Here is a 12,219-nt window from a genome sequence, read left to right as displayed (position 1 = left end):
TCAATCATATTTGAACACACATATGCATCAAATCCACTCAGGATAAATTCATGAATTTAATATAAATTGGAAGTAACTAAGCTAATTAAACACTAAGGTTTTAGATAACCCATTAATCACCAACCTAGCTTGTCCTTAGCCTCAACAAAGTCACCTCTTAGAACAATTTTAAAGGTTGTGATTAGAGATTGACTCCTTCATGGTTTGACGAGTCTCACTTCCCTCAAGTATAATAGACCATAACACACTTATATGTCCACTTTAATTGATAACTCACAAGAAATTAGCGTCAAATTATACTTATGAATTAATCATACAACATAAGAGTCTTATTCATTATTAGAAAACACCTCATGACCTTATTATTCCACAAAATATAACTTGCTACATCTTAATAAACAATGCAAGAAAAATAAATGAATCCACCTTAACTAGGTCTTTCAAAGGTAATGATATGTTATACCTCGAGAATCAAGTATATGAAACAAATATATAAATATATATGACTTACAAATTCACTCTACCAAACTTTAAAGTTCTCATGAATTAACTCTCATAATTCAATTTCCCCTTTAGTCACACACTAACAGGGTTTCTCGTGACATAAACTTATCAAAGATTTCACAAACATCATAACCATTGATAGCAAGATTAGGAAATAACACAATGAACTCATACTCCTTTAGAGTAAAAACATAAATATTTCCTAATCGATCATGACCCAAAAGAATAATAGAAATAATAAAATAAGGATCAATAATCAACTTGCTAATACTAGATCATCCTTTGAATTAATCCTATTGCCCATTATGTATTCCCGATAGTAAAACTACTCATTTGCCTCAAAAACTAACTCACAAAACCCCCCACATTCACCAACATAAAGAGTTTGACAAAATAATACCACACAAGGGAGATTGTATACATATAAATTAGTTAGAGATTGACACAAAATAATTCAGTTAAAAAAACACCCCTTTTATATAGTATCTTGGACAAAGTGAATCGGGAGTCAATCTACGTAAACTTGACTAATCGTTTGATTTTGGTTAACCAACACTCTATTGTTTAAAGCCTTGACTATGCTCCTCTTATCCGAACAAAGATTATGCTTACAAAATTTCAAGGTAAATAATAAAGTGAATAATATCGTCGGTTTGCTTATGGATGTACCCAAAATTATGTCAATAATGAAGATTTACCGGAAAGGTTATGATAAAGAAGTCATCTAAAACCATAAACGAAAAGCCAGAGAGGTTGACAAAACGTAACAATTAAAAAAAATGAATAAGGTGAGAAAATCAAGAAGATATCTTAAATAGAAGCAAAATCATGAAAGACATTAATATGATTGTTACAAAAATCAGCCCACTAATTTCGTCCAAAAGTACAAGTGTGCAACCATGCTTCTTTTGAAGCATCCTACTAAACTGAGCAATGAGGGCCAGCAATGAGCAATCACTCCATTTAAAACTGCTATTTTTTTTCCACCTCTGATCTTTGACTAAATGAAAAAGAATACGGAGTAGTTCACTACTCAAACCTAAATAGAACATCCCAATCTAGTCAACTCCCTGAAACACTCCCGCTCGATCCGCCAAATCAAATACGAAGTATACTACTGTAATCACACCAACAAACCAACCCTACAAATTATATAATAACCAAAGATCAATTCATCCACCAAATCAACATCAAAATTCAATACTGGTACATATCATCAAAAAAAAAAAAAAAAACTCAAAGCAACACAACGCCTTAGTAAAAATAAACCCCATCAAAATGAGAGAAACTAAGAAAAAACCAAATCCAAATCTTAATACCGAACAGTAGCAAAGAATAAAAATCAAGATCCAGTATACAACAAACATGTACGCCAATATATATTCGTTTTTGATATTATTATCAAACCCTTGAATGTCGATCTAACAAATAAATAGAATGAATTGAAATTGGACATAAAATCATAGTAACAACATACACAATACTACTAGCCATAATAATAAAAATAAAATTCAACTTTAGATTGTAGGAGATATGACTAATAGCAGATTAAATTAGAATGGCTTATGTTTAATTATGTCGTGGCGTGACACCAATCACTGCCCTAAAGTTGAAATTGCCCCGCTACACACACGGACTCATGGCAATCAACCCCCAGGGTTACACGACTCTTCATTTCCGGTGTGGACGGATACGAAGATTGAGAACACCCTTAAGCAATGCCCAGAACAATGGTCGATTTTGTGTTTTTGTTTTTTGAGAAAATGAATAAAGTTTTCTTTTTCTGTGTCTGGAGGAAGAATCAATTGCCTTTTTAAATAGGCCAAAATGATCAACAAATATGGAAGGCTATTAATTGGTCATCAATTAGGCCATAAATGGAGGAAGCAATTAAGGTAATAATGGTCAACAAATCAATTAGTTGAATTACATAATCAATTCAATACTTACGCTCCAAAATTGATGATTCATAATAGGAAAAACCACATTGTATTTACGGAACGATCGTCAAAAGGGTGATATTTATATCCATGAAGAACGATATGATTCGAGAGTGTCGCACAAGTTGACTCTCTAAATGAGATAGAATTTGTTTGATGATCATAGCATTTCATGGAGTTTTGATGCTTATCTTTTCTTTAAAAAAAAAAAAAAAAAAAAAAACAAAATACTTCGTAGAAGATAAGCACTACGTGGGTTTTTTTTAATAGAGTCCTTTAGCTCACAAACTCATTTTGTTCAAAAAAAAAAGGATAATGTGTGAGCGTTTCGTTGGGCCTGGAACACTTAGTTCCTAAATTCATTTCAAGTAGACTAGCGTTAAATTCAATAAGAAAGAGAGCAAGGTCAGCCCATACAAGAATTGAAACTATCAAGCCCAAGTACAAGAAGTTGGTTATAATTGGGTCAAGTGGTGTGAGCTAAATCTATGTTAAATAAAAAGTTCGAGACTCAATCACGAGCAAACACCCAAAATCGTGTACGTGACTCAGTCTCGATGGGGCAATTTGTAGGCGCGGAAAATTTGTGTATGTGCCACATTGGAAAATATTTGGTCAAAATATTGACTCGGTAGTTATTGATGGTCGATTAAAATTATTAATTTGGGAGTAGTAAATTATTTAAGCCCATTTTAGTAATTTTAATTAAACCCATTATAAATGGTTCAAACCTAGAAAAATGGGAACACTATTTTAAATGGGTCATGACTACCAAATTCAAACAAAAGGCCAATGTACATCAAAACCCTAAAGGCCCCACTCTATAAATAGAGTACTTTACCTCATTTCTCAGAGGAGGAGAAACAGACGGCAAAACCTAAAAAACTCTCAAATACTCTCCTTGCCAGTCAAGTCACAACTCTCTCCCTAGAAGAAGAACATCAAGCATCCAAATTGACGTGCAGTAAGAACATCAAGCATCCAAATTGACGTGCAGTTCTATTCTAGAAGATCAACCTTGAAGAAGATCAAGCCTGGAGGCCCTTATTCGAGAAGATCAAATTGGTTCGTGAACAACATCAAATCCTTCCAGTAGAAGAAGAACAACAAGCAACAAAACTGGCGTGTCGTTCTATTTCTACATCAACATTCTTGAACGAGATCAAGCCCAAAGGCCCTCATTCAAGTACAAATCAAATCAGTCCGTGAACCAAGTCAAGTTCAAAGTGGAGATCGAATCAGAGGACCAAATATTAGAGATTGTATCCCAAATACAGAAAATTAATAAAATATATTTTGTTCACATATTTTGATTCTCTTATTGTTGCAGACTCTTAAATTTGTGTTTACACATATTATTTACACATAATCATTTAGCATAATTCAGATGCATACACTTTGTAGCGTGCCCTCCCTAGCTGCGCCCGAACCGAACAAGAACAAGTCTTCAGGACTCCAAGTGTCGTCCCTCCGTAGATAGTCCACAGCACGTCCGGATCCGCCTTAAGCTTGACCAACTAGAATCGCCCTTAAGGTTACTAGGAATTTCGGCTATTTGGGTTGCAAGTGTTTGGCTGATTTTTGCTTGAAAAATTACCTTTTGAATACTTCAAATCTCGATGTAAATATGTGACCCTAGGCACCTATTTATAGAGTTTATGGAAAGGAATTATAATCCTACTAGGATATGGATTTATTAATTAGAATCCTATTAGAACTCTAAATAATAAATTTAATATTTTAGGATTAGGGTTTAATCAATGCACGAATTCCGATAGGATTAGGATTCGTTACGAACACGAGCGTCGCACGACCACGAGGGAAGCACGCACCGCGCAGGCCTTGCGGCCCACACGCATGAGCGCTGCCTCGCAGCCCACGAGCACGCTCAGCGCGCGCGCTAGCAGCCTTGCTGGGCCTGGCCTTGCGCTGGGCCTGGCGAGGCTTGTGGCCTTCGTGTTGGGCGCTCGGCTTGCTGGGCGTGGGCCTGGCTTCGTGCTGGGCCTTCGTCTAGCAAGCCTCGTCCGATGCTAATTCGTACGATGCGCTTCCGATTAAATTCCCGGTTCCGGAATTCATTTCCGATACGAACAATATTTAATATTTCCGATTCCGGAATTAATTTCCGTTTCGAACAAATATTTAATATTTCTGTTTCCGGAATTATTTTCCGATTCCGATAATATTTCCGATTCTGACAATATTTCCGTTTCCGGCAATATTTCCGATTCCGGCAATATTTCCATTTCCGATAATATTTTCCGATACGTACCATGTTTCCGTTTCCGGCAACATCTACGACTTGGATAATATTTATATTTCCGATACGATCCATATTTCCGTTTCCGGCAATATCATCGTTTCCGGAGTATTTATTTTTTGCTTGTGATGATCTCAGCTCCCACTGAAACCAATATCCGTCGATTCCGAATATCCATAGATGGAGTATTTAATGCCATTAAATACTTGATCCGTTTACGTACTATTTGTGTGACCCTACGGGTTCAGTCAAGAGTAAGCTGTGGGTTAATATAATTAATTCCACTTGAACTGAAGCGGCCTCTAGCTAGGCATTCAGCTCACTTGATCTCACTGAATTATTAACTTGTTAATTAATACTGAACCGCATTTATTAGACTTAATATTATATGCATATTTGGACCAAGGGCACTATTTCCTTCAGCATCAAGCCTATTTCCGGATTCATCAGTAGAGTTTGAGATAGTGTCATAGTGGATTGCTTCTTCAAGCGACATGAAATGAGACTATTCCCTAAGATGGAATGACAAACATCCTCTACCCAACCAACCATTACACATAATATGAAGTGTGTTATGTGTACCATCAGATACTACAGAAGTAGAGAGTACTATGCTCACTTTATGTTTTTTAAAGCTACATACTTCGACATTCACGTTTGTTAAGGCAAAACTTTGACCAGACCAAAGATATCGTGGCCTACTAGTTAACACTCAATTTTTGTGTATAATAGGTCTTAGGTTCGACTCTTTACATTCACGTTTGTTAAGACAAAACTTTGACCAGACCAAAGATATTGTGGCCTACTAGTGAACACTGAGGCTTTGTGTATATAGGTCTTAGGTTTGAATCTTTTGCCCCATTTTACATTATTTGCACTTGTGAATCATTCGCGCAAAAAAAAAGAAAAAAAAAAGAAAAAAAAAAACTTTTACTATCTTAGTACTCCACTTCCTATGATAATATGGTATAAGTTGCTTATTTAGGAGTAACCCTCGTGCGGAGGGGCTCCTAATGTACTATTTTTCTTACCTTTTCAAAAAAAAAAAAAAAAAATGGTATAAGTTGCTTGGTTATTCATGGAATTTGTGGATAATTGGTGATGTGTGCGAAAAACTCTTGTCCAGAAAAGCCCATTGGTCTAAATCAGTAAATCACCCGTTATGTTAGGGTAATAAAAATGGAGATGCGGGGTATCGATCCCCGTACCTCTCGCATGCTAAGCGAGCGCTCTACCATCTGAGCTACATCCCCTATTTGATAGGCTTAATTATACTTTTGTACTTGAGATAACTAAGATTATCTTGAAAGTGTGTTGCAGTTCCTTAAAATTATTAATTGTTTTACAGTTTTCTTTTCTCTTTGGCTGCCTACACTTCAGAAATCGGTGTAACCTGCAGCTTTTAACTTACATCTCCTAGCTTAGTTGTGATTCATATATATGAACCGAATATCTATGGTTTCGTTGTGTTTGAAAGAAACTCAGAAGCAAACGACTGAGTTCCACTACTGATGTGATCACAAACACATGTGTGCTGACATCCACAGCTCTGTAATCTTTATGATTTACACACGTGTTTTTCATGATGTTTACCTAGTAACAGTTCTGCAAATCTGCAATGCATTGCTGCTGAAGATGGAGCTAGTTTGATAGAGTATGTATTAATAGAGGATACTAAGGGTATACTCGTAATTGTACTACTGAGTTACAAACCGCTGACATTTTTACGAAAGGTTTGTCAGGTCAGTGTTTTGAGTTTTTAAGGTCCAATCTGCACGTGGTTCCCCCTGCACAGATTTGAGGGGTGTAACAGAGGATACTTAAGGGTATACTCGTAATTGTACTACTGTACGATATTATTATATATATGAGTTCCAGGCACCCGTATTAGGGTAAGCCGTATCATTATATTCACACGTATTAATGAATGATATCTTCATCAGAAATTTCAATTCCTTGTGGTTAATACTACTACTTCCAACACCAATGTGCAGAGAAGCGATTTGATTATGTCAGTAACTAATATTCTCCCCTCTTGTAATCTACACTCTTGCTCTTTATACTTCTCTGCATTATCCTGTAAAAGAACAGAAGAAAACCCATAATACATTCAGTTTTCAGTTAACACTTTTTATGTTTCCTGAATGTCTGATCTGCATCCTGTCATTCTGTATGCTTCCTGTTAACTGTGAGTATTGAATTGCAGAATGAATGTTTTAAGGCTTTGGCTCCAATAAAAACAAAAATATGTCTTATTATTATGGCTTTATCATGATGTTTTGTATGATTCATCAACTTACAGATAGAAGCACTGAACAAATTCTCATTCAGAATCATCACTTTTCCGAGTTGGACTAGCTGATGATTTCATAGGTATTTTAATCTCTATGATTATGTCGTTTTTTACAGTTACCTCGGTCTTCTTCCAATCCGCGTTCTCTGGAACTTCAATCCTTCTAACAAATCCATGTTCCCACCAATGACCGCTTTTCCAGTCCCTTGCCTTATGATGATCAGTCCACTGCCCATTAATTTCAAGAATTTTCCCTTTCTCCACACAAACCTGTACACAATCTTCTCCTGCTCCTGCTCCTGCTCCTGTATAAGCATATATACCAATTGTGTTATTAACTTATCTCCAGCAATAGTCATCTGATCGCTCATCAGTAGACTATGGCCTGTTTGGTAACTGACTTTTTCATTGGCTTTTGGCTTTTTTATGTAGTCAAATAGCCAATAATACATGTTTGGTTAATGGCCCTATTTGGCAATTGGTTGTTGGCTGGTGACTGTTTTACTTGGCTTGTTTGACTGACAGTATGTGTTGGCTTTTTATGTTGGATGTTTGACTATACATTTTCTAAAAATTTGTTTGGTAAAGTTGGTTGTTGACTACTAACTGTATCATAAAATGAAAAGCCAACAACCAATGTAGAAAAGCTATTCTTACTAGCTTTTGGATTTTGCCAGAAAAATCGGGTTTTTAGCCAAAGAAAAAGCAACTTACCAAACATCTATATTTGCTGTTTGATCACATGAAAAAGCCAAAAGCCAAAAAGCAATGAAAAAGCCAACAAAAAGCCAATTACCAAACAAGACGGTTTTTCGGCCAAAACTCAAATGCTAGTAAGAGTAGCTTTTTATATTGGTTGTTGGCTTTTCATTTTGTTAATTACATTTTGTGCAAAACAACTCGTAGCCAACATCTAACTTTACCAAACACATTTTAACAAATCTACAGGCAAACAGCTAACATAAAAAAGGCAACACAAACCGCCGGTCAAATAAACCAAGCGAAACAGCCACCAGCCGACAACCAATTGCCAAACAGGCCAAAAACATGTTTGGTAATTAGCACTTTGTAATTAGTTAAAAACAGTACAGTAATTTGTATACCAATTACATATATATATATATATAAAGATACAAGTATATTTGACAGCTAGCCAAAAACATGTTGAGAAATTCTGGGAAAAAAAAGACTGTACCTGGTAATTCTGCTTTCAGTACATACTCTTTATCATTCATACCCCAATCAACTTGACAACAACCAGAGGCTCGTAGAACAGAGAGCAAAACATCAGCCTCAAACTCCCACAAAGGGAAAGCATCAGAGGGATCGAAAAACTTCCCAAACAGCATAGGACTGAATAGAGAGCCCTCACCAAATACCTTTCGAACTGTTTGATTTCCTTTTGAAAAGAAAGCTTGGAAATTATCTTCAGTAAGTGGAACGATCCATTTATGTGGTGTCTGATCTTCCAGTAGAACTTCAATTCTTCTGCTACCTGCCATCTTTATGTAGGAAGAGTTTTTGTAACAAGTTTTGATGAGTATGTATGGGAGGAATTTGGTATATTGTTGGAGTGTAGTTTTAGTTTTATTCTTCTTATAGTCTTGAATGAAAAATCTTTAAGAAAAAGTTAAAAAGAAGAACAAATTCTTTTAGAATCTTTTTTCAGGAATTTAAAGATAACACTCATAACATGCAGAATATTTCTTTCTGCATCACTATCTGATTACTGGCATCTCTTTGTTGAAGCTAGGAAATGCTGCTTTATATTTTCGCGGTGGTTTTGTAGTTTTGATTTACAGGCACACATTTCTGTATTTTGCAAACTTGATTACAGGGTGAATATCATTTCACTTGTTGCTATCGATCTTTACCTCATGATCTTCTAATTGTTGTGGGTTGCAAAAGCTAGAATTTGACCTTGTATATATGTTCTTTCTGCATATATTCTCTTAGTCTCACACCTGTGTAAAATTGTTAATGCTTGTATTATAGCGAGTAAACCAGGATTGACTACTTAATTAAGCCTTAAGGCCACCTGTATAACATATACCGCTTAAGCACACCTACATATAAATAAGGAAAATTTGTCAAAAAACACCTTTTAAAATCCAAAAATTGTGACAAATGACCTTTTAAAAAAAAAGTTGTGAGTTAGGGCCCAATTCAATTTTTTTGTTGTGAATAAGGACCAAATGCCATTTTCCGGCGGTCAACCGTTATGTGTTAGCAAATGCATAACACCAGAAGAGGTAAACGAAATGGAATTTTTTATTTTAAGAAATGGTATTTTTTTTGATGAAATGGTACTTTTTTTTTAATGAAATGGTACTTTTTTTTTAATGAAATGGTACTCTTTTTAACGAAATGGTACTTGTTTTAATTAAAATGCTACTCGTTTTTACGAAATGGTACTGAAATGATACTCTTTTTAACGAAATGGTACTGAAATGGTACTTTTATCTTTTTTATATTTTTTGTCATTTAGTGAATGTTATATGTTTTGCTTTAAAAAATATATTTTTCGTTAAAAAATGAATCACATGCAAGCCACGTGCCAGTCAACGCCGGAAAATCGGCATTGACCACCGGAAAATGGCTTTTGGTCCTTATTCACAACAAAAAACTTGAATTGGGCCCTTTCTCACAACTTTTTTTCTAAAAGGTCCTTTGTCACAATTTTTGGACTTTAAAAGGTCCTTTATGACAAATTTTTCTATAAATAACAACTTATAAGCTTGAGGAGTTACTCCCAATTATTGTTAACTAGATTAGGTCTCGTGCACGCACGGATATTTGAAAATTATTATTTGACCATCTTTTTAATAAAAAATTTAATTGAATTATTTATCCCTTAAATCTATTGCGTAATTAATAATCTCGAATATACTCATTACATCATATTTTAACTTACTACGTATTATATATTTTATATGTTTAATATGATGATATGACTAAAATATTTGATATATTTAATATGCTAATTTGACCAAAATATCGAGTAAGAATATTTTCTATTATTGATATATATGACAGTTTGACTAAAATTTTACCAAAATTTTAATAATTACATATTCCATAATATTTTTTTCCATATATAAACATTAATACAAAAGGAGAGAAAATAAAAAAGAATAAAATAATTATGTCTTTTTAGGAAAGAATTTTTGGCGGGAAAATTTTTCACCAGGAAATGATACGTGTCATTCCTGGTGTCTCTTTTAGTATATAGTAATAGATTGATTTTAGCGTGGAATTTACATTGGGCTTATAAGTAGACCGAACTCTCCTCCTCCTTATTGGGTTGCCCAGACCCATTAATATTTTGCTGAATTCAATTCGGTATCAGAGCCCAGATTTGTTGGGTCTTTTATAACTGAAGTGAAAATACCATCTTATAAGCTTGAGGAGTTTCTCCCACTATTGCCAATTGTTTTAGTGTGGAACCTCCATTAGGATTATACGTGGATCGAACACTCCTCCTCCTTATTGGGTTGCCCAGATCCATTCATATTTCGCTAAAATTTAATAATATTCATCATTAGACCTGGTTATTGGACAGGGTAGTCCAATGGACACCAGGGTCGGGCCAGTTTTAAAAGGGTCTTGACCCTTTATCCTTTTATTGGACAGAACTCTTATTGGGTATTTATGTATAGGGCTCTTATAGGGTATTTCTTAAAAGCCCAATAACGTTGCAATGAAAATACAGGGTCAAGAACTGGTTAGTAAAATACACGGCTCTCCTCCCCAATATGCATCTCAACTTTCTCTCTCATCGGCTCCCCTCCTCCCCGATATTGGACCATCATTCATCAATCAATTGCCTGGAGAAATTATTTGGCTAAAACATATACGAAGTACTACGTAGCTATAATAGATAGGCTGTTTAGAATCCGATGAAAATACCACATTGTTATGTCTAGGAAGATATTGACCTTTAGACCTTACCCTTACTTCGTCTTGCTCGGCTTCGGCCCTAGCTTTGGTCTTGTTGCGTACATTTGTACCTTTCCTTTCTTTACGGCTAAATTGTTTGTGCACTGCAAATTAAATGACCTTTTAATTAGTTATGCTATTTGATTGATGTTTTTGTGTACTAGGAAGTAGAAAACCGGATATGCACCTCGTTTATAAATTGATTAAATTTCTCTAAAATAACCACATTAAAGGTAAAGTTAGTTTCTAATACTTCATGAAATGTCTTTTCAGCTAATATTCTTCTTTTTTACATGCTTTGATCGAATGCTGTCATGCACAAAATAGCCTTTTGTGATAGAGTGTGTCTTTTTATCAGACGGTCTTCTATCAGTTAGACGATCTTTTACAAGAATTGGCCTTTAACGGTAAAGGTAATATTGCTCTATAGTGTGATGATCATGAATGTAACATGCAACGTGAGAAGAGAATATTTGCCATGACTTTTTGTGGTGTGTGTTAGTGATGAGGCATCTTCTTGCATCTTCACAAAGAAAGTGAAGTATGGTTGTCTTTTGGTTTTAGCATCTTTTTTCTTTAATTTATTTTATTTTTTCTTAAAAGGAGGGTTTGGATCAATCTGGTAGATGCTTTGTCTTGATCACCTTAAGAAAATTGCAATCACTTTATGAAGTGGTTAGTGCACCACCAAAATAGTTGAGATCATGGCTAAATATGTAGTATGTACTATGTAGTATCCATCAGTTTGTTTATTGTGCTAAATCTGACTGTACTGAAAAGTTTTGCATAAAGATTAATCAAGTGAATTAAAAAAGTGGTGTTAAATTGGTACGTCTTTTTGCAATTGCTTCAGTGAGTACTGAGTAGGGTGACACTTTTAAATATCATACAAAGTTATTGTACTCAGATTTTCATAGAGCATGTTTAGCAAACATCAAAAAATGTGTTTAAGAGAGAGAATTGAATAAAAACTACTTTTAATCGGGGTTTTTTTCTTTGCATGACCGGCACACTTGTTAATACATTATTTGATCATTAAATATTTCTAATTTTTGTATTTGTGAAAAATATTAAAAGTTGATATTATGAAAATATTGTAACTAATCCAACAAAAATTTACATAATAACTTTTGATTATTATATATTGGAAGAAAGTTCAAGTCGGACTTAATATATGAATAGTGTCAAAGTCAAAGTGATACAAGTACAAAAACGGAGGGAATTTAAAATAGGTAGAGTGATGAGAGCGAGAGAGAGAGAGAGAGAGAGAACCATGCAACATT

General features: G+C 34.7%; 1 protein-coding gene, 1 long non-coding RNA gene and 1 other non-coding gene across 5 annotated transcripts; all 3 read right to left on the bottom strand.

The window, feature by feature from the left end:
• Positions 1-1,293: 1,293 nt before the first annotated feature.
• Positions 1,294-2,768, bottom strand: LOC130471669 (uncharacterized). The gene is made up of 2 exons (XR_008932122.1): positions 2,455-2,768; positions 1,294-1,646 (listed from the first exon to the last, which is right to left on the bottom strand). It is a non-coding gene; the product is annotated as an uncharacterized lncRNA (long non-coding RNA).
• Positions 2,769-5,884: 3,116 nt separating this feature from the next.
• Positions 5,885-5,957, bottom strand: TRNAA-AGC (transfer RNA alanine (anticodon AGC)). Its single transcript has one exon. It is a non-coding gene; the product is annotated as a tRNA-Ala (tRNA).
• A 613-nt stretch (positions 5,958-6,570) lies between these two features.
• Positions 6,571-8,593, bottom strand: LOC110802241 (21.7 kDa class VI heat shock protein). Of its 3 annotated transcripts, none has more exons than XM_022007681.2 (3): positions 8,193-8,593; positions 7,118-7,302; positions 6,571-6,781 (listed from the first exon to the last, which is right to left on the bottom strand). In XM_022007681.2, the coding sequence occupies exons 1-3, from the start codon at positions 8,497-8,499 to the stop codon at positions 6,653-6,655; spliced, it is 621 nt and encodes a 206-aa protein (XP_021863373.1). In that variant the 5' UTR covers positions 8,500-8,593; the 3' UTR covers positions 6,571-6,652. The 3 variants fall into 3 exon arrangements, with proteins under 3 accessions (XP_021863373.1, XP_021863374.1, XP_021863375.1); XM_022007682.2 differs by having other exon boundaries at positions 6,591-6,781; positions 7,118-7,296; positions 8,193-8,590; XM_022007683.2 differs by lacking the exon at positions 6,571-6,781 and having other exon boundaries at positions 6,934-7,302; positions 8,193-8,591.
• Between the last annotated feature and the right edge of the window lie 3,626 nt (positions 8,594-12,219).

Source organism: Spinacia oleracea, chromosome 4 (assembly GCF_020520425.1).
Source record: "Spinacia oleracea cultivar Varoflay chromosome 4, BTI_SOV_V1, whole genome shotgun sequence".
Lineage (NCBI taxonomy): Eukaryota > Viridiplantae > Streptophyta > Magnoliopsida > Caryophyllales > Amaranthaceae > Spinacia > Spinacia oleracea.
The sequence above is the reverse complement of the archived record's forward strand: the minus strand, read 5'-3'. Positions and strand labels throughout refer to the sequence as shown.